The 22,979-nt window shown below is 43.2% G+C and overlaps 1 protein-coding gene across 2 annotated transcripts in view; it reads left to right on the forward strand.

Moving 5' to 3' along the window:
• Positions 1-20,361, forward strand: part of PPA2 (inorganic pyrophosphatase 2) — a 48,001-nt gene extending 27,640 nt beyond the window's left edge. For both annotated transcript variants that reach the window (XM_014571623.4, XM_006119315.5), the window contains 5 exons: positions 5,832-5,959; positions 7,601-7,686; positions 12,582-12,651; positions 18,258-18,297; positions 20,167-20,361. In XM_014571623.4, coding sequence (XP_014427109.3) covers positions 5,832-5,959; positions 7,601-7,686; positions 12,582-12,651; positions 18,258-18,297; positions 20,167-20,195 — 353 coding nt within the window. In that variant the 3' untranslated portion in view covers positions 20,196-20,361. The remainder of the gene's footprint in view (positions 1-5,831; positions 5,960-7,600; positions 7,687-12,581; positions 12,652-18,257; positions 18,298-20,166) is intronic.
• The last annotated feature ends 2,618 nt before the right edge of the window (positions 20,362-22,979 follow it).

The following is a 22,979-nucleotide window of genomic DNA, read 5'->3' on the forward strand; positions in this document are numbered from 1 at the left end:
CTTCAGAATAGGGATGTTAAATTTGGATTAATCAGCTAATAGGGTAGTCGATGGAATTTCCATCCACTACTCAATTAGTCTATGGGGGTAGGGGGCGCTTGCTATCCTCACTGTGCCTCTGCTTCTGAAATGTAGCAAGAGCCTTGGGCCCGCTACTTTTCACAGGCAGAGGCGCAGCGGGGAACCTGGCGCAGGCAGACAATGAAGCAGATCCCATTCGCGCCTGGTTACAGAAGCTGTGCCTCTGCTTTTGAAATGTAGCAAGAGCCACCCAAGGCTTTTGCTACATTTCAAAGGCAGAGGAGCAACAGGGAACCCTCCCTCCTCCTGCTCCCCCCCCCCCCCCACGCCGCACATCTGCCTTTGAAATGTAGCAAAAGGCAGAGATGTAGCTTCTGGGACCCGGCATGAACTGGGACAGTTGATTTCTGGCTCTTTCCTTGTCCCCCACTGCGCCTCTGGCCCCCCCACCTCTGTGGAGATGGTGCTGCGGAAACTAGCTTTTTAACCTGGCTTCCCCCAGTACCAGCTCCTGCTCCCTCACCTTACTCCCTCTGATAGAGCCAGCAAGAGGGGGAAGTGATAGTCGAGTAGTAACTCAACTACCCGACTAGTCGCTTACATCCCTACTTCAGAGATTGACTGAGTAGTCCAAAGAGTGTATGTGGGGGGGAGTCCTCTATCTGGTTCAACAAAACCTGACTGCAGTTTGCAGTGGTTAACAGGAATCCCTCTTTGTTTTGAAAATAAACAAATCTGGTTTATCTGAAAATAAACAGATGTGCAGTACAAAATGTCTCTTTTAACTCTTTTTCCCATGAGACTTTTTTTATTCAAATGGACCGAAGCTGAGGATAAAACTAAATAACCTCTTCTAATAACTGATTAGCTGATATAATTTTATTATGGTAGTGGCATCACAATGGAGGAGACTAGTTACTGCGTTCTAACTCACTTTGATCAATCACTTTCTATTATTCACTTAATATTTCTGTTTGGGTGGAGAATTCTTTTGCTTGATCTGTCTAGCAAGGACCTTTCTTGTCTCCTTTGTGCCCTTCAGAAGTTTAAACAACATCTAATATGTTTTTTTCATATACTAAAACACTTTTCATAAATGTTAGGGTTTTTTAAAACTTGGGTGGAGTAGGCTACTTTATATTAAGTTCAAACTAGGCATGTGCATAGTTTCTGATGAGGATTAGTTGCTAAAGTTAATCTGGAAAAAATAATTTGAGGACTGTAAAGTATAAATATTTCAAAACCCTGTCCTTGGTTTGTGTTGTATATTAATTTTTTTTCTTATTGATTTTAAACATGCAGCAGGTATCGCCTGTTCCCCCATTCTGGGTTCATGCTCATTACTGTAAGGGTATGTCTACACAGCAAGCACCGTTAGCTTGAAATAAGCTACACAGTTTGCACTGCGCAAATTGCGTAGCTTATTTCAATGCTTTTTCAAAATAGCTTGTTTTGTAATTTGGCACTGTCCACACAGCATCACGTTTCAAAATAACTTGCTATTCCGAAATTCTCCTTAACCCTTGTTCCACAAGGGTTACTGGGATGTCAGAACAAGCCGCCTGTTATTTCAAAATCTATTTTGACATAATGGGCTGCTTCAGTAGACATGGAATAGCTATTTCAGGATACTTCCAGTATCCCAAAATAGCTCCGCAGAGTGGACATACCCTAATTGATTTCCAAAACAGAATTTAAAGGAGAACATTTTCTGAGCATTTCCCATTGTTTGTTCATAGGCCTTCAATCTTGTAGGCATTTACGGGTAAGTACTGTTCAAACTGAAAACCTGCCTAGAACTTTCTCATCTAGAACAATGAAAAAGCTGTAATTTGCATGTGCAATACGTGAATTACATGATGCTTGACATCAGGTCCCATTGGCTTCATTGGGGATTAAGGAGGTATAGTGTCAAAGTACTGGTCCTTATGTATTGTGTTGGGATTATAAAATTACAACTTTTAATATTGGAAGGGGTAGGGAAAAGCCTTGTTTCAAATCAAGCTGCAGTTCATACAGCACAGCTTTTTAAGTGTGCATGCACATGTGTGTAAATTAAAATTTTTAATCTGGAAATTTTCATTGGCGCAAGAGAAGAATTAGTTTTTATGTAAACTAATTTGTCTTAACTCTGCCCTCTAAATATTTGAACCCCATCGTCCCTTTTGTGCCTGGGCAGCTCCTTGCCAGATAACCATCACTGGACTCAGTGAAGTATTTTAAAAACAAGGAGGTAGGTCTGGGTCTCAAACTTTTCCCCCTACTCTTGAATCTTCTAAAGCAGACCTGAGCTTTGTGTAATATCTTTGCCAAGAAGAGAGGGAAACTTTAGAAGTGGGGGGAAAAAATTGACCACTTGTCTCGTAATTGGATTTAATTTATGCATTGAAGTCAAATACAGATGAGGACTAATTTACCTTTCTGGCAAACTGAGAGAAATATTTGTTATGTACTATGTTCATTCTCTTTTTGTATGCATGGGTATATTTATATGCAGAGCAGCAGAAGAGGCTCATGAAAGCTTTTGTTGGGAATTTGTGTAAACATTGAACATGAAGCAATTAATTGTCTGAACTAGGATTTTTCCCTCCATGCTGCAGAAAATACAACAAATGCCTTTATATGGAATGTAGCTGCTGCTTCCTGTAAATGTTTATAGGATGTTATTGAAAACATATGTCTCCTCTTCCCACAGACCTTGTTTAGAAAGCTTGTTGCAAGCATGTTGTTTTAGCTTTGCTTGCGAGAAACAGCATCTGTTGTACTAAAAATGGTAGTTTTGTACAAACGTTTTTATCGCTTTCCTTTGTAAGGCCTGATAGACTTGGGAGCTGCATTTTCATTGGCTCTTTCCTTCGACAAAAAAACAAGCTGAAGTCATTTGTGCCAGACTCTAGAGATTTTCTTGATTCTAACCAAGCTGCTTACACTTACTGTAATAACAGCTAACTTTTTTTCATATGCTTTTTTAACCCTTGGTTTAAGTTGGATGCTTATGAAGTGGAGCTGCAAAATGCATGCAGGGAATATGCTGAAATCACTTCCCACTCCAGTGTTAATACGGTATGAACTGTAGGGCTCCAGACATGCGCATCCTGGGCCTCTTCTGAGTAGAGATTGACAATATAGATAAATAGGACCAAATTATGTTGAGGCATACATTTGGTATTCTGTACATGTTTAGTTCCCTTTGACTTCAGCCTGAATACAAAGTTCCAATGGGGGTCCATTTATGCATATTTGATACTACAGGTGACACCGAAGGACTGTGGTGTAGGGAAGATAGAATCACCCAATTCCTGTTTGTTTTATTCTGATGAAGCCTGGTTTCATATCTGCCAGATCCTTGTGTAGTAAATCACGTCCCCTCTTTATTGTTTCTTCCCACTTGTCTGCTCCTTTATCAGTACCCCCTTGGACTTTCTCCTCCTCCTTCTCCTCTTCTGTGGCTGAGTGCTGGCTTGACAACAACAGGACTTACCTTTGTCACACTTTTTCCAAATTTTTTTAAAAAGTACGTAGTAGTTACAATAACCACCTGAAGTTTTATGTGGTAGGCTATAATTAAAAACTCCGAGATGTTTAATGAAGAATGGTGCAGAGTAAGAGTAGCAAAAGGGAAACAGTCTATAAAGCACAGCAGAAAAATAAAACTTCAGCATTCCACCCCCCTCCACATGCATACAATATTGCCTGCTACAACTGGCATTCCAAGCTTCTCTAACAGTAAGACTGTCAGTTGGTCTAGCACAGTGGTCTCCAGCCTTTGAAAGCACGAGATCACTTTTTGAATTTAAGTGCAATCCAAGATCTACCTCAAATCCATATACCCTTGCTCCACCTCCTTCATGCCCCTTCTCTGAGGCCTCGCCCCTGCTCACTCCATCCTCCTTCCCCCACCATCCCTCCCTTTCACCAGGCAGGGGCAGTGAGTTGAATGTGCAGGCTCTGGTCTTGGATTAAGGGATTTGGAGTGCGAGAGGGGCTCTGAGCTGAGCTTGGGGCAGGCTGTTGGGGTGCTGGAGGGGTTCTAAGTGCATGCTCTGGGATGGCGTTTGGATGAGGGGTGCTAGGGCAGGGTCTTAGGGTACAGGAGGGGTTCATGGCTGAGGTAGGGTTTCAGGATGTGGACTCCAACTGGGCATTGGTTATCTCAGGCTTCTCCTGGGTGGTGGTGCAGTGGAGCTAGGGCAGGCTCACCCCTGCCCTGGCCCACCAGCACACCCAAAAGCAGCCAGCAAACTCCCTCCCAAGTCCTGTTGTGCCCTCCACTCTGCTCTGTGGAGATAGGATACAGGGTGGGAGAGGGGGCACCTTGACATTGGTGCCTCTCGTCTCCCTCCCCTGCTCTGTACAGCAGGCAGGAGGCTCCCAAGGGTGCGGGGAGGCAGGTCCAAGGCAAAGGGCAGGAGATTTGCAGCAGTAGGGGGAGGGGCAGCTGAGGTGCTGGCACTTGATAGCCTCTTGGCCAAACCAGTCAGGATCACCTGTCAAAGGCTCCAAAATCTACCAGTAGATACCGATCTACTTGTTGGTGGCCACTGATTAGCTAATTATCTCACCCATTACAAAGATAGCTTCCCCAATTATCACCCCTAATGTCATTACCGCACAGACACTAACCTTCTTCCCTCACCCCCACTCTGTTCTAAAATTTGATTTGTCAATTTTATCTGTGTTCACTTTTTTTGATTGTATCACTTTGGTATATATGGTTGTGCCACTTTTCTTCCACAATTTGATCTGAGGAAGTGGGTCTGGCCCACGAAAGCTCATCACCTAATAAACCATCTTGTTAGTCTTTAAAGTGCTACATAGTTCGGTCTTTTATTTCTATTTTGAGTTAAAGATGATTAGTACTTCTTAAATAAAAAATTGTTAAGCCAATCATGGTAAACCAAGCCAGGCCTGTGCGCCTGAAAATGTAACAGTATTGTGGCTGGAAGCCATGATGATTAACAGAGTTTTCTGGTTAACAGAGTGCCGGATAACACAGGGTTTCACTGTACATACAGGCTCATGCTACAGAAACTTTTCATAATACAGTTTCACAATAACAACTAGAATTCATAAGTAGAACAGCTGTTTTCCAAATTCATCATGCTCTGCTGCATAGGGATTCCCTGCCCTTCGTTCCCTGTCCTATCCTTGAAAAGCATGAACTTTCACATGCTGCTGTCAGGTGCTCGGCATCTGCACAGGTAAGGGTAAAATATGCTTAGTGAAAGTAACCAACAGTAGGTTTTGGAATACTTAATGCTAGTGGCATTTACCTTTTCTGTATTACATGGACCAGCTTCAGAAGTAATAGGTGTCGGCATTTTAGGTTTTCCTTTGTTACACCAAGCTTCCTTTTCTTTTTTCAGGTGCTTGTTTAAAATCCATGAGCTAAAATTGTTTTTGCCAGCTATTGTTTCATTATCAAAAAGATGCAGTAGTCCCCCAGCTGCTGGGGAAATAAAATTTATAAAGTCATCCAAGTCTTGCACTGGGTACCTAGTGAGATGAAACCCCATAAATATGGAATTTTCTTCCCCACCTGCTATAAAGATGGTCACTTTATTCACTGGCCCTTTGGGTCTTAATTAATGAAGACCAGGTGGTGACTGGCTTATCTATTGTACTGTGATGGTGAAATAATAAAATGCCAATTATGGGCAACTAAGGTAAGAAACTGAAATTCCCTAATGACTTTGAAATAATTCACTGAAATCAAATTGCTTGCAAATATTTTATGAGACTTCTAAAAATCAATGTTACAAAAACTGTGAGTAAAAAATGCAATACTTTTTTTATATATATATCTACAGATATTGATGATGTCAAGAAACACAAACCAGGTTATCTTGAGGCTACGGTTGACTGGTTCCGATTATATAAGGTCCCAGATGACAAGCCAGAAAATCAGTTTGCTTTTAATGGAGAGTTTAAAGACAAGGTAAAGATGATACAGATTTAAAAATGCATCTTGCTGGCACATCTGTTTTTTTGGAATGATATATCTGAGAATTTTGGAATTTCTTATAAGGGAAGTGGTTGGTGCATTATAAAGGAATAAGAATATGTCAGCATTCTTTAAATGCAAGATGAGGGGGGCTGTGTAGAAATATATTATCAAACGTCAGAACCTTATTTGGTTATATTCATGTTGTTGTTAAATTAAAACCAGACTCCATATGGTGGAGAGAATTTTAAATACCTGTATTTTTGTCTGTGGAAAATAATTAGGCAAACTTGCCAAATTAAACCTATTCCCAGGAAATAGATTTTTTTTTTAACAAATAGGTGAAATATTAAGTCCCAATCATATGGTGATTTAATGCACATGCTTGTGTGTTTTCTGGGATAAGGGCTGGATTTTTCCCCCAGTATCTTTGTCATCATAGGAAAAACATGGGGAATAGATTTTATGCATGGAATGGCAAATGTTCACGACAGTTTCACAAGGCTGTATCTTTTAAAAGAAGCAGCAGATTGCAGATTTTTCTATGCTTCTTGGCCTTCTCTCTAAGATGTTTTTAGTAATTTTGAGTAAAAATGCTTCAGCAGTCTTTGTCTAAAGATCTTTCCCCATCTTTAGAAAAATTCTCAGGATTTTTTGACAATCTGTAGATAAAATTGCTGGTGGTTGGAACTGCAGTGGTCATAGGAGCACTGCTCACTGTAGAGACTGCATGGTCTTTTCCAGGTGAATTTGGGTTTGATTGTTTTGAAAAATCACATATGCACAATTTATAGAGGATTTCTCCCTCCTCTCCCAAGCATTATAAGTAGGTTCCAGAGAAATGAGGACTCTACAAGGACAGGCTAGGATAGCTTGATAATGAACTAAGATATAAAATGCTAGCTGACCAACCCAAACAACTTTCCAGGTTAAAGACATTATCTTGTTACTTTTTTTTCATTAAAATGAATCATTAGCTTGGTGGGAAATAACCAGTGCTGCAAGGGCAGACAACCTGAAGCTCTGTTGCCAGCTCCTGCACTGTCTGCCTTTATTTTAATTTTTACTATACAATGTATATTCGGTGAGGCCTGAACAAGGCTGCAGCCAAAACGGATGGAATTTTGGATCAGAGTTTGCCCTAAATACCTTTACCCGACTATCGTATTTTCCGGCATATAACACGACTTTTGATGTTAAAAAACATCCCCCTAAAATCGGGGGTCGTCTTATACGCCGGGTATACAGCTTTGCGGCTTTGCAAAGCCTCGGGGGAAGCCGGCGGCGGGGCAGCCCAGGCACGCATCAGACTATATTGCTACATGTGTAGCTACACATGCAGCATCTTCTGTGGTGTTTTATTCCTGTCCACATTCACTGATTTCATTTTTCATGAAGCCTCCTTTGTTGCTTCTAGTCACCAACCAAAAAGTATTCTGTATATGATGCTAATGTACTTGGTTGTTTAGGGAGGTGTGTTTCTGACCTTAGAAAAGTTTGACTATGGAGGACCCTCCTATGAAGTTGCATTAAAAGTTCTGGAAAATATACCATGTGAAATTGCATTTTAAATAAATTAATTCTTTGGAGTTTAATAGCTTTTTCTATCACAAAACTTGTCTTGTTATCAACCAGGATTTTGCTGTTGAAATTATTAAATCCACCCATGAATACTGGAAAGCTTTGCTTCATAAAAAGGCTGACGGAGGTTCTATAAAATGGTAAGTATCTATTCAAAGCTATGCCTATTTGTATTATATTCATTCTGTTAGTGTGAATGAACTGCTGCTTATGAACCACTTAGACTTCTTTGTTTTGATGTGGCAGTCACCTTTCTGGTTTTTACAGCATCCTGATAGATAATTGCTCTTTGCATGGTAACTACATAGGGTTTACTGGAAGTTACTCAAAAAATATATATTGATCATATGAGGACTGCAGATTTTTTGTAGTAAATTTGAGTAATGGTTTAAAAAACAGTTACCGTGTAATCTGCTGTCTTTTGCACAATGCTGCTAACTTTTAATGTCTTCGAATGTTAAGTTATATAATTTGATTATATAGCCAGGTGTACCTTGTTCTTATTTAGGAATTAATTAAATGTATTCACTTTAAAATATAGAAAGAAGGTTAGGGTCATGTTAGGCATTTATTATGGTAGTGTTATGCTATTATATTTTATCATGAAATTGATGTGCATCACTTCACATGCATTTATGATACATGAAGGCAATTAAGTTGTCAAGTTAGTCCTCAACTTTGAGTGTGCTTGTCCCCCATAAAACTGTTTGGGATTTTCCTGAAAGCCTCCATATTCCATACAAAACTCTAATGAATCCTCTGCCTAGTATTTATTCCAGGCAGTAATTATTTGTTTTACAGTAGCACCAGGATTCCCCAGCTGAGATAGGGGCCCTGATGCTCTATACATGCTCCACAAAGGCATAGTGAAAGATGGTCCTTGCCCCCAAAGAGTTGAACAATAATAGAATACAAAGAGTTGGAGAAGGGAGTGTATTATCTCTGTGTTATAGATGGGGTAATTGAGACCCATTGAGATTAGGTGATTTGCTGAAAAGCACCTCTTAACTCTGTGGCAGAGCTGGAAATTAACTCTAGTTCTTCTAGCTGCCATTCTTACTGGAATGTTTGGGTTTGCCTTAAAAGCTAATCATTGAGTCATCTTCATTGGCACTGATCACTGTTGATTGATACCACCCTTGTAATGTTGTGTTTAACATCTTTTGTCGAAATGTAATGTAAGTTGGTAAAAACAAAACACAAAAATTAAAAGATTTATTGCAGTTATATCCATTTGATCTGTAGGTGTAGTCAGTAGCTTTCATTGCAGCTGGAACTATTTATAGTTCTTCTATTAACTCTGTAAGAAAATTCAGTGAAGTCTCAGAAGGCAGCAAGTTGTATCCCCTTGTCTTTGTGGGTTAGCAATCCTGGTTTTCCCCACCCCAGCCACAGCCCTGGCCTCTCTGTCCCCCAACCCCCTTCTCAGCTTCCCCCCTCCCTCCTTGGCTTCCCCATCCTCCTTCTCAGCCTCCCTCTGGCCACCAGAGGAGGGCCAGAGCTGAGCCATGGGGTGTTGGGAGCAGCAGCAGTGGCTCCTCATGCTTCTCCACAAGCCACCTCCAGTGCGGAGCCTTGGGGTTTTCTCCTCTCCCTGCTCCCTGGCAGGAAGCCGGTGTGCTAATCTTGCCAGCACGGGGGCGGGGCGGGGCAGAAGAGTTCCCAGCTGAAGCTCCAGGCATACGGTGGTGGCAGTTCCCTGCTGGGTCCCGGAGTGTCGGGGCCCCCCAGCGCAGCAAGGAGCCGCTGCTGCCCCCCAACCCTCCTTCAGGGGAGCTGGGAGCCAGTGGGGAGCCCAAGGAACCCCTTAGGTGGGGGTGGGAGGAGAACCCTGAGCCATGGCTGCCCCTTGCCCTTCTAGGGACTCTGAGGCTGGGGGCTAGGGCGATGTAGAATGGAGTGATGACATCACTCTGTCGTCCCCGCAGGAAAAACTTCCTTTAATATATAGTGAGATTATGGTGGTATTCAATGATCTACAGTAATGGGTACCCGATCAATGTACAGGCACCCTTAGAATATATTAAGTCACATGTCAAATAACATCAGGGCATAGGGATAGTGAAATTTTTAACTGTTTGCTAGGTTATTGCATGGCCCTACAGAGGAAACTGTGGCAATGTAAACTAGTGATATGAAAGGTTAACTGGTATGCACCACCCTTACCAATTCTGGTTAATTGATGGGGGTCGGAGCAGCTTCCTGCTTGCCGCAGGGTGGAGCAGCTTCCTGCTTGTGGCGGGGGAAAGGGTGGCTTCAGTCAGCTGGAGTGCTCCCCTGCTTCCTCTTTGATCCGTTAACCAGTTAAACACTACATTTAACTGGTTAACCAATTAAATGCGATTTTACATCCCTAATGTATACCATGGCATGGGAAGTGTGAATATAGCTCCAGTTTAGCAAAGTTTAAGCATGTGCTTAAAGTTAAGCATAGACATCAGTGTGATTTAAGCAGTGCTTTAAATTAAACGTGCTTAAGTGTTTTGCTAAATGGGGCTAGCAATTTGTGTATGTGTGTACATATTTAAAAAATTATAGGCATAGGTCCTTCTAATTTTTTCCCATTCATGTGTGGAATAAATTCAGTTATGAACAGTGAGGCATGTAGGGATGTGCACCACCAGTAGAAACTCTTGCTGCCAGCTGTTGGCACTGTGGGTGCTCTGCTAATCAGCTGGGCGGCATTTAAATCTTAACTTGGAAAAGATTTCTTAAGTAGTTTGTCCTGTTGAAGGCTTAACGGCCATTAAATATCAAGTTTTGGCCAGATACAAATTTAAATGGCCTATTATCAAGCTAACTGAGGTGTTTTGCCACAGAAATACTGTCAGCACAATAGCTGCATGGTGTGAACATTCTTCTGACTCCTCGCTTACTACTGTCGACATATGACTTTAACTAAACGTGTAATACAAATTCTAATTCATTATAGTTCTCCTATTGGTTTCCCGGAAAAATGTGTTCTCACTGTACTCTAGGGCTGATTGCACAGTTCTGTTAATAACTGAGAGATAACTTGGTCATATCGAGCCTCATATTTTTTTTTATTTCAATGCACCTATTCTATATGTTAGTATATTTAAAAAAAAAATCACAGTCTTACTTTGAGGAAGGAAAAACTGCATAGTATTCCCTGTCGGGTAATGTCAATGAGATCTTACAAACCAAAGTCAGTACAGGCAGTCCCCGGGTTACGTACAAGATAGGGACTGTAGGTTTGTTCTTAAGTTGAATTTGTATGTAAGTCGGAACTGGTACATATTGTACCCCAGGTGTCCCCGATTCAGCCGCTGCTGAAACTGACCAGCGGCTGACTACAGGAAGCCCGAGGCAGAGCTGTTTTGCCCCAGGCTTCCTGGAATCAGCCGCTGATCAGTTTCAGCAGCGGCTGACTTGGGGACACCTGGGGTAGAGCAGCTGGGGTGCTGCCAGGTTGGTCCCTGCAGTGCCGAAGTGCGGCGCGGTGGGGACCAACCCGGCAGCGCCCCAGCTGCTCTGTCCAAGGCGTCCAGATTCAGCCGTTGTTGAAACTGACCAGCTGCGGCTGAATCGGACACGCCTGGGGCAGAGCAGCTGGGGTGCTGCTGTGTTGGTCTGGTAGCGCTGACCCTTGGCGCGGCGGGACCAACCTGGCAGCACCCCAGCTGCTCTTGGGGATGCCTGGGGCAGAGCAGCTGGGGTGCTGCTGGGTTGGTCTGGTAGCGCTGACCCTTGGCGCGGCGGGACCAACCTGGCAGCACCCCAGCTGCTCTTGGGGATGCCTGGGGCAGAGCAGCTGGGGTGCTGCTGGGTTGGTCCCGCAGCATCGCTCCTCGGCGCTACTGGACCAACATGGCAGCACCCCAGCTGCTCTGCCCCAGGTGTCCCCAACTCAGCTGCTGCTTAAACTGACCAGCGGTTGACTACAGGAAGCCCGAGGCAGAGCAGCTCTGCCCCGGGCTTCTTGGAATCAGCCGCTGATCAGTTTGAACAGCAGCTGAATCTGGACGCCTGGGACAGAGCAGCTGGGGCGCTGCCGGGTAGGTCCCCGCAGCGCCGCACCTCGGCACTGCGGGACCAACCCGGCAGCACCCCAGCAGCTCTACCCCAGGTGTCCCCAAGTCAGCCGCTGCTGAAACTGACCAGCGACTGATTCCAGGAAGCCTGGGGCAGAGCAGCTCTGCCTCGGGCTTTCTGTAGTCAGCCGCTGGTCAGTTTCAGCAGTGGCTGACTCGGGGATGCCTGGGGCAGAGCAGCTGGGGTGCTGCTGGGTTGGTCCAGTAGCGCCGCACCTCGGCGCTGTGGGACCAACCCGGCAGCCCCCCAGCTGCTCTACCCCAGGCGTCGGCGAGAAAAGCCTGGCCTGCTGGGAGGGGGGGGGGCGTGGGCGGTGGGACCGCAGAGACGTGCCGTGGTCCCGCCGCCTGCGTCCTCCGCGGCCTTGCTCCATGTCTCCCTGGTCTGCTGGAGGGTCCCTCCTAGCAGACCAGGGAGACACGGAGCGGCTTTTCTCGCCGCAGAGGACGCGGGTGGCGGGACCGCCGAGGCGCGTCTCGGCGGTCTGCTGGGGGGGGGGGTGCGCAGCTTGTGCGGGGTTCCCTCACCCCGTTCTTAAGTAGAGATCTGACGACGTAAGTCGGATCCACGTAACCTGGGGACTGCCTGTAATGGTATATATGGGTGAAGCTGCACTTAACTTCAGTGGAACTTGAGCCATTTATACTAGCAGAGAATTTGGTCTCCTGTTGCCATTGCTTTCCATGAGCATTAAACATCTTGGGTATTTTTTGAAAGAGTAGAGGTTTATGCCTGTTGATTGGATCCTTTACCTGAGGATTGTTTCCCTGTCGTGTCTATTTATGGAGATGTCTGGGGTTCTTTTAAGAAACAAAGGCACTATATAAATGTAAAGTATTTAGTATATAAAATTGGTTATTGTTGCTTCATTTCTGACTAATTCACTTCTTGGTAGACCATTGGACTCTTTTCAGAGGTGTTTTAGTCTATTCCATTTTTTCTCATTGTTAATGTTTACTGTCTTATTTTTATTTTTCAGCACGAATGTTATGGTGCACGACAGCCCCTTTTGTTGCAGTGAAGAGGATGCCAGGTTAATTGTGCAATCAGTAAGGGCAAAAAACTTTTAATAGAATGTCTTTATTTAAAAAAAATTGTTAATAAGGCAAGCAAAGGCTCAAAAAATCCAGCACTGAAATAAAAAAAACAAAGTGGTTTCTTGCATTAAATGAAAATGTGAGGTTTGGGAAAAAAATGCAGAACACTGGTATTATGAGGGAAAATATCACCATTATAATATAAATGTCTTTTGCTGCAGTATAATAATTGTATTTTCTGTCAGGTTCATTATTGTTTTGCTGATTTTTGTTCCTAGGGTGCTGTTTCTTCTGATACTAAATAGCAAGATTGACTGCTCTTTGTATCTAGCCTGTTGTCTTCTCTGTCTTGCTCTGTTGCCATGAGTTACCACCCTGTGCTAAAACTCATTGACTAGCTGACTGTACTCTCTAATCACTTTGTTTGCATACTTGCATAATTAATCTTTTGTTTGCCTACTTGCATAATTAAATGCATCCCTATTCAAGGAAGGGGGAAATGTTTTTCTAAATGCTTGTTAAAGAATAGTGCCTTGTTCTCCAAATTAGAGTAAAATTCAAATATAAATTAATGTGAAATTCAAATACACAGGTTCTCTAAACTGGAAAACTGTTCTGCAGGTTTGATATTAACATGTGTAAATGTCACTGGAGAAGTTATTCCCTTTAAATGTTCTATATTGGAGACCACAGTTTAAGCAAAGAAAATGAAATATTAAGTGCCTGATTTAACAAAAAAGGTCAAATGTTTCTCACATGTATTTGTTTTGGCCATTACTATGAACACATTGGTGTTTTGCACTTGCACGTGCATGTGCAGCTCAACTAGCCTTAACTGAGACCCTCAATCACTTGATTTGTGCACAATTCTAGCAACTGTGTCAGAGTAAGTGTCAAATGAGACCTTGGGCCTCTTAAAACCAAAGTTTGAAAAAACGAATTGTTTTACTTTCAAAAACAAGACACATGGTACATATGCACATTTGGAGACTTCCTTTCTAGCTGCCTCACTTTTTCATTGTTTACTTGTAAGATACAGGCTAAAATCTTCAGTAGCTTATACAAGTGATCTATCAGTGATCCAAAACCCAGGATTTTTAATGTACTGGGACAGTGAGTCAAATACTCCTATTTATTTTAGCTAGCTGAGGACTAATACATTTCCTTATAATGAATGCCTGTGGTATTGTATCTGCAATAAGCAGTTAAAAGTGAACTCCCTTAAAGTGTTGCTAGAAGATTAAAAACAGCAACATGTTATACATTCTACTCAGGGGAAGCTAAACACTGACTTTCCCATTTCTGTGCATTTAAAGGCTTAACTGACATTACTATAAAAGAGGTACTGCTGTAGTCTCCAACCTTTTTAACCACCGGATCATTTTTTCAATTTAAGTGCGATGTAAGATATACCTCAAACCCAAACACTCTTCTCCCACGTCCTTCCCGCCCCTTCTTTGAGGCTCTGCCCCTGTTCCACCCCTTCTCCAAAACCTCACCCTGCTCATTCAATCCCCCTTCCTCCCCGAACCTCACTCACTTTCACCAGGCTGGGGAAGAGGGTTGGGTGCAGGCTCTGTTCTTGAGACAAGGGGTTTAGAGTGTGGGAGGGACTTCGGGCTTAGCCCAGGGTGGGGGTTTAGGGTCCAGGGTGGGTTTCAGGGCACAAGCTCTGGGAAGGAGTTTGGGTGCGGGGGGACTCATGTCGGGGGCAGGAGGTTGGATGTAGGAGGAGGTTCAGGGTGGGGACAGTCAAAAACCAAAAATAACCAACTTTGCAAGCAGTAAAAGAAGTAACAACCTCCCTCCATGTGTTTGGTGGGGAGATGAGTGAAGACCACACACACACACACACACACACACTCTCTCTCTCTCTCTCTCTCTCTCTCTCTCGCTCTCTCTCAGTGAATGAGGGAGTGAGTGACAGAGATTAGCATTGCCAAGCTTCCTCCATTCTTTTCTCTCTGTGTGGAGATAGGGTACAGAAGTGGGTGGAGGAGGGACACCCTTACATCAGCACCCCCACTCTTCTTTCCCCCCCCTCCTCGCCCCCCACACAGAAAGCAGGAGGCTCCCACGGGGACAACTCCAAGGCAGAGGACAGCAGCAGCATGGCAGAGGGTGGAGGGGCAACTGAAATGCCAGCGCTTGATAGCTTCCTGGCCAAACCAGTCAGCAATCACCTGTCAGAGGCTCCAAGATCTACTGGTAGATCCTGATCTACTGGTTGGTGACCACTTAGCTACTGTCGTTTTAACAGTGTAGTGCCGTGGTCCCCAACACGGTTCCCGCGGGTGCCACGGCACCCGCGGGGGTATTTCAATGCGCCCGCCAGGTGCTCGGGGCTGGTCTGGCCCCGGGCACATGGCGCACGGGAGCTTGCGGGAGGAGCACGATTGGCGGGGGGAGCGCCGGGCGCGCGGCACTCGGCGGGGGCGGGCGCCGGCCCCGGGCATGCGGCGGGGGGGGGGGAGCGCCGGGCGCGCGGCACTCGGCGGCGGGGCGGGGGGGGAGAGCGCCGGGCACGCGGCCCTTGGAGCAGGAGGGGAGGGGCGGAGCGCGCAGTCCTGGGGGGGGGCGAGCAGCAACGGGGGGGCCGCCCCCGGGCGCGCTAGTGTCCCCGCCCCCTGGCGCCCGGCAGGCAAACGGCCACGCTCCCTGGCGCCCGACAACCTCAAAAGGTTGGGGACCACTGGTGTAGTGTAAGGTAATAAGTCTTTGTTACAATTTCAAGACATTTCAAAATCAGACTTTTCACTGTTGATTCTGTTCAGTTTCTGCATTTCTTATAAAGTATGTCTCTGCTTGAATTATTAGGTATGTTTCAACATGTTAAAATGATTATAACGTTTTTATTTAGACAAGAAATGTTTGTTTCAGTACTTACATTTGTCCCTAGTCCCATTTATCTGGTTAAAGAAAATTGTTAGTAAATATCTGTGTTTTCTCTATGCTAGAATTTCCTGTCTTTTTTCGTGTGTTAAAACACAACTAAAAATTATAGTTCGGGCATATTATTTACTTGGACAATGAAAATAAATGAAACAGTTGTCAGTTTCAAGTTCTTTGTGCTGCTCTGTTTGGATTTGAAACATTTCAGGTAATTGTTTTGTTTCATTTAGATTATATTATTGAAAATCAGTGGAAGTATTTCTACTGCTGGTGTTTACAAAATCTAAATTTTAAATACAATTTGACTAGCTACTGCTCTTTTTGACTTTTTTTCTTCCTGCTCTCATTATTCATTTTCCTTTCCTTGAATGATTTCACAGTTTCTTTGAGGTACTTTCCTCAAATACCTCCCCTGCTTGTGCTGTTTTTACAGATTTTTCTTCTTTAATATTTTTATCTAAAGGTACCCAATTACTCTTAATAAATGCATCCTTGAGTAAATTGCACAATGTTTTATTTTGAATTTTTAATGCATGCTATTTCCAATCTAAAGTAACTTGCAGTGGAAACAATACAGCCTTTTAACATTCTTTTGAGAGCAAAATGTCAAATTCCAGATATTAAATTTTAAATGGGTCTTTTCCATAGTCTTGCATGGCCAAATTCACTGCAAAAGATAAAAGGCATCCTCCATGCATTTTTACAGAGACTAGAATGCCTAGAATTTCCATGCCTAAGAACAAAATAAAAAGCAAAAATATAAAGAAATATTTTTGCACTGATTCTGCATAGATGCTGATACTCTTGTTGTTGACACATTGCCCATGGATAGACCTGTTGACTTCAATGTGATTTAGTCTGTTGGCATCTGGCCCTTCATAATTTTATGGCCTTATAGTTGAGGTTCAAATGACTTGTCAGTATGGGAGATTCATTTCTGCCTGTTACCTAATGCATGCACTTTGGGATGGTTTCCGCCTTGCTTTTAAGTACCCAGAGTTGACTGCTTTGTAAGAGTGTGTTTCTCTCTGGTTTGTTCTCTGTCTTGTAAATGTGTTTTACTTTGTTGATCTTTGTCTCACTTTACTCTTCACTGATAGCTGAGTTTCAGGGTAGTTTTTGGAGTTTCAGGACAGTTGGCCTAACATTAGTGAAAGTCAGGAATGTTTCCCTGAAGTTGGAGAGACCTCTAAGTAAAATTGGTACAATCAGAGAGCTCAGGAGTGGTTGACTGTGTATGAAAGCAGTATGTACTGAACAACTGAAATACCCCAAATTACCCTTGTATTCTGTAGCCAGACATACACTAGAGTTTATAACTGTTGACAGAAGTTGAGAGTTTCTGGTGTTCCTGATCTTTCTCTATTTCTTTCCAAGCACCAATGTTGGTGCACACTGGAAAGTAGATGCTGGAACAATGAAACATGTAGCAGGATATGTCTGTGTTAAAATGCACCATTTACTTACTTCCCAATCTATAAATTAAAACTGACCTGGCAGGCAAGCCTTGTTTAACACTAATGCCAAGAACTGCTTGTTTACTTACAAGAAAGCTGCTTAAAACATTTTTATAAAGTTGGAAAACCTCCAAGATAAACTATAAATAGCTTGCAGAACAGTTTATCTCAGACTTATCCCATCATTCTTCCTTATAATACTGGAAAGAAAATGTGGTAGAACGACTTTGCTGGAAGAAGTATCCGTGGTAAAAGTACTTTGGTAGGAATTCTTTCAAGACAGAAGTATCTTTAAAAAGAGGAAAAGGGGCAGTTTTCCACTGAGAACTTAATAAACCCACCCAATCAACCAAACGAAAAAAATAACCTGGTACATTTTCTATGCGATTACATGTGGACCATAGGACACTTGTGGCTAAAACCCAGGAAAAAGTCCTTATTAACAATGTAGCCATGCCTTAAGAATGGTGAATTCCCATATCCTTCCCTCTTAATCTGATGGGGTGTTAACTCTATATTCAAATGCTCTTACTTTAAATGTCAGTGTCAAATATTTAATTGTTGATAATGTTAGCAGATGGAATAGGAGTGAAGCCCATGTAGAACTGAGATTTTCTGAAGGGAAGGAATTTCAGAGGGTAGGAAATAGAAGAGAGAGGAGAGAAATAGGAGGATGGGAAAGGAAGTGAGACATAAGTAATACTGATCCTAAATGTGAATATATTTGCTCACCTCTCTAGTCCAGCACTCTCGAGGCCTGACGGTTCTGTACTAGAGAATTTTCTGGACCACAGGAGGTCAATATTGTCTAGCAGCATTACCAACACTTCCACTGCTTATGGGACACTTAGAGGATATTTAGGGGCAAATTAGAGCTAAATAACTTCACAGAACACTGAGAGCTAGGACTGGTAGCTGTAAACAAACTTTATGGGATCACAGGAACCTTGGCCACACCTGTGGTAAGTGGACATCTGAGTAACTAAAATCATTCTGGACCACAGGTGTTTACAGACCAGAGAGTTCGGGATTAGAGAGCTTCAACCTGTACTACACAGGTATTCATCTGCTACTGCTAGGTCTGTGCCTGTGTTTGAGAGAGAGAGATTTGGACAGGTAGTAAGAACAATGGAGATATGGAGAGGTGTTTTCATATGGTTCCAGTGTCATGTTTTTTGTGCTAATATCTGTTGATTTTCACAATAAGATAACTTGGAGTTTGGATACTGTTTATGGAATGTTACTAATATTATGGCTTTTTTTCTGTAGGCACCACCCCCTGTGAGTGGAGATTCTGTTTCTGCTGAAGGTACTGTTTATTGTTACTTAACATGGCAATATACATTTTTATTTAGTTTTCTGTTTAAAAAAAACAAACAAAAAAAAACCCCTGACATAGATTAGTTGAAAAAGCTTTTGTGAACTAAGCATACTAAGCATTAGAAGTTGGGGGGAAATGCTTACATAGGGCGAGATTATGCTGTCTTCACTTCCCTTGAGTAGTAAAGGTTGGACCTCCTTGGTCTGGTAGCCTTAGGACCCAGGGAGGTCCAAACTCCCCAGACCAGGGAGCCAGACCACAGATGTTGCCCAACCAGGGTGTCCTGATTTAGTGAGATATAACCTGTACCTTAGACAATGTATAGTTCCACTGCGGCAAAAGGGACTACAAGTGGCATGAAGTACTATTCAGTGTTGCTAAGGGTACTATAGTCTAGTCCGTGTCAGTCTAGAATAAGATGAGCAGTCATATTAATATTTTTCTGTTTTAGAAATTATGGAAGGCCACATTTATCCTTTTAAAGAAATGTTCCTTTGCTTATTTTTATTTCTTCCTTGTGGCAACTCTAAAAATGAAAATAAAACAAACTATTCCACAATAAACAACAAATGATCTGGTAGTACTTTATAGACTAACAAAACATGTAGATGGTATCATGAGCTTTCATGGGCACAGCCCACTTCTTCAGATGACTGGAGTTTTGAGTTTAGGATGTGTAGACCCAAAATAAATGGGGAGTGGGGGGGGGGGAAGACAGGGAGCACAGGGTATGGAAAATCAAAGGGAAAAACAGGAAGGTAGAGCTGGAAGTCAGTAAGTATCTGAAGATTGGGTAGTTAAAACAAAGCAGATAAGAATCTAAGTCAGTAGATAGTATCCTTCTTAACATAAGAATCTATACAAAGAGCTGTATAGATTGAATGTTAGGTTGATAGTGTCCCAACCATCCTTCATCACGATTGAGTCCATTAGCATGAGAATTGAATTTGCAGATGAATTCTAATTCCAATGCTTCTCTGTGTATCTGGCTAGTAGAATTGGTTTGTGACAAGACAGCCACTTGAAGTGATTAGGAAGATTAAAGTGTTCCTCCTTCCTTCCCCTCCTATTTATTTTGGGTCTGCACATCCTAAACTCCAAACTCCGGTCATCTGAAGAAGTGGGCTGTGCCCACGAAAGCTCATGATACCAATTTGTTGTTTATTCCTGTACAAATTAACTCGGCTTCCCCCTGAAGCTATCCCACAAAACTAAGCCAAATTTACTTTTTCACTGTTAGTTAAAGCAAAATTGCCTCTCTCTATTCTTGTGGAACTGATTTTCAAGTTAACAGAAATGACCCAATAAAGATAACTCAATATGCTTTGCTTACTCAAAAAAAAAATGTGGTTGGCTTTTTAATGCCCGAAGTACTGTTTGAGAGAAACGTGCACTATTAGAAACTGGAGGAGGGGAAGGGAAAGACAACAAGAAACTGAAAATCTTGAGTCAAGTTCCACATTCTTCACTAAGTAACATCTGTGTAATCAATTTCATGGGAAAGCAAGTTGCATTCCTTTTGTCCCTATATGGTATGCCAATAAATAGCATTTATTTACTAATGTATTCCATCTCAAGCCTCTGACACCACACTGGCCACAATCTGCCTAATCTTTGATGTGTGCAATACATCAAGGCTATATGCTATTGTAAGATGTAATTTTCAATGAAGTTGTATCACAAAATAAAACGTGGGAGCACTCTGTATGTGGATTGATTAATTGGTCAAGGAGCTGTATGTGTTTGGAAGAGGAGATAGAAAAGAAGCTGAAAGTGTAGAATACTGTATTTCTAAGTGTTTGCATTTGATTATTTATGTAGAATTAATCCCGTTCTTGATGTGTATTTTTGTTTTAGTTGATGTGTGGCACTTTCTTAACAAGTGATTATCGGATTGTTCTGAAGTCATATCATCAAATCTTGAATCATGCCTCATTTCCTGAGTTTTGAAGACAGGCAAGCGAAGGTACTAATTGCTGGGTTTCTGTTGAAGCAACTTTGCAAGTAGCATAAACCCTCTACCATGTAAATAAACTGACATTTTTAAATGGTTTTGTTTCTTTGTGTGGTGTTTTGTTTGTTTCTCATCTTGAAAACTCTGGATCTCTGACCATCAAACCTGTACCAGAAGAGGTGGGGGACAAAAGTGACTTCAATACACATTTACATCCTCCAGACGTAGAAGTGGATTTGGGATGGTCATAAGCCAGTTGCTCATAGCCCTCTAAGGGCTGCTCTAGCAACCATGGGTCACAAGGCTGTAGGGCAGTGGTCTCCAACCTTTTTACACCCAAGATCACTTTTTAAATCTCAGAACAAGCGAAGATCCTCCGCCCCACTCCTTCATTGAAGCCCCGCCCTCTCTATTCTCCTCCTGCCCATCACTTGCTATCTCCAGCCCTTACTTACACACTCTGATAAACAGTTTATTTTTAAATTATGCGATATATAAAATTAAAATGACATGTTTATAGTTATGAAATCCATGGTCTGTTTTTTATTCATGCTATTTAAATCTAAAATGAATCATTTATAATTATACGTTTTGTGGGGACAGAGTTCTGCGGCTGGGGGCAGGGGAGAGGGAACAGGGTGCTGGGAGGGCAGAGGACAGGATTCTGCAGCAGGGGACAGAGTGCCAGTGGGGACAGGTTTCTGCAGCTGGGGATAGGGTACTAGTGGGGACAGAGTTCGGGGAGTGAGGACGGGAATAGGGACAGAGTTCTGTGGCTGGGGACAAGGGAGTGAGGAGTGGGGGCTGGGGAGTGGGGTGCCAGTGGAGGCAGAGAGTCCCCTGCATCTGCCTCCTCCCAGGATCCCCTCTCTCCCCCCCCACCACCCCGCAGAGGGAAGCCAGCGCGTGCCTCCTCTGGGCCCGATCCCCTCGCGGTGCAGGGAAGCCCCGCGCGCACCTGCCCCAGGGCCAACCCCCCCGGCGCAGGAAAATCCCGCGTGTGCCTGCCCCAGGGCCAACCCCCCTCCCCCAGCACAGGGAAACCCCGCGCACACCTGTCCTGGTGCTGACAGCCCCCCCCGCCCCCCCACGCAGGGAAGCCCCGCGCGCTCCTGCCCCGGGGCCGACCCCCTCGGCACAGGGAAACCCCGCGCGCGCCTCCTCCGGGGCTGACTCACCTCTCCTGTGTGGTGCAGGGAGCCGATGCTCCCTCCTGCAGTACACCTGGCAGAGCAGCTAGCGCACTTCCGGAATCACCGGAAGTGGCGCTAAGCTGTGAGACTTCTGTCCTTCCCGGGAAGCCGACACTACCTTCATGTTCACTTGAGGTAGGTAGTGGGGCTTCTCAGGGGGTGGGAGGGAAATGGGGGCGGGGCGGATAGGACGCCTCGTGAGCGACTGGTCGAGGCCTCGCGATCGACCAGTCGATCACGATTGACCAGTCAGTGACGACGGCTGTAGGGATATCCTGACCATGATGCCTTTGAAACAGAAAATATGCCCTACAATGTGGGCTAAATGTCTATGCAAATGTGCAACAGGACACAGAATTTGACAGACTCTGCATATAGTGTGTCCACATCCACAGTTACCTATTTGCCAGTTTCACATGGTTGTGTGTGCAGCATATTTGCTTATTTAAAAAAGTAGACAAAAATAACAGTACTTCAGGAAATTAATTGAATCGGGAAATGCATATGGCATAATGAATTGTAGCAAGGATTTACAAATATGTGGTCTACAGACTACATCCCATTTTGATCATTTTTGATCTTCATGCTCCAGGAAGGATTTTTACCTCTTTAAAAAACTTTTCATTTTTAAAATTGTTCATTGCTAGGAGGCTTATGATATTTCATTATCCAGTGGGGCAAGATTGGTAAAATTTGTGGAATTACACCTGATATCTTTTGTTAAGGTAAAACCACCTGCCAGATTTCCTGCTTCAATAGGCAAAGCCAAGTAAAGCATACTCTTTTTTTTTTCTAAAAAATGTCCCATTATTTGTATATCCACTTGTGGAATGGAAGGAGTTCTATGTAGGCAGACTACTGATATTTTAACTACCATGCCATTGAGACCAACTGTGAAAAAAGTGAGCTGGTGCAATGATTAAAATAGCAGCAATATTAGTACTCTCTCTGTTGCTACCACTTGCTGGAGATCCTTTGATGCTAGAGCAAGACTGGGAAGCTTACAGAAAATTGCTGAAGTAGACACACCCTGCAAGACTGATTTTTTTCATGAGGTTTAGATTTATATTATCCCTTGTTAGTCAGCAAATTCTGATTGCAATGAGCCATTTCATTGCATTAGTAATGTGGCCTAGCTTCTTTTCCTGGCTCTGCCATTGGTCTGCTGGGTCACCCTATGATTAAATTTCCCCATCTGGAAAATGGGAGATAATCATACTGACTTCAGTGGTTTAAAAAAAAATCTTAATGGTCTACTAATGAAAAGTGCAATATGAGAAGAGTATTATCATTAGCACTTCTTACATAGTGCTTTTTGACCTTTAAGGGATATTGCATCAGGTTCTTGTACAGGAACTTTAGTATGGTCATTTATTCTGGGATCTTCTAGCAGTTTGTGTTATACTTACAAATTCGGTAGCCTATAATTTATACTATATATTTAGTGCTTGAAAATAATATGTTCATTCTGGAATCCTGGGAGCACATTCTTCAATATAAAACCATCTGCCATAGGTGAACTA

The sequence above is a fragment of the Pelodiscus sinensis genome, chromosome 4, assembly GCF_052426305.1.
Source record: "Pelodiscus sinensis isolate ZL-2025 chromosome 4, ASM5242630v1, whole genome shotgun sequence".
NCBI lineage: Eukaryota > Metazoa > Chordata > Testudines > Trionychidae > Pelodiscus > Pelodiscus sinensis.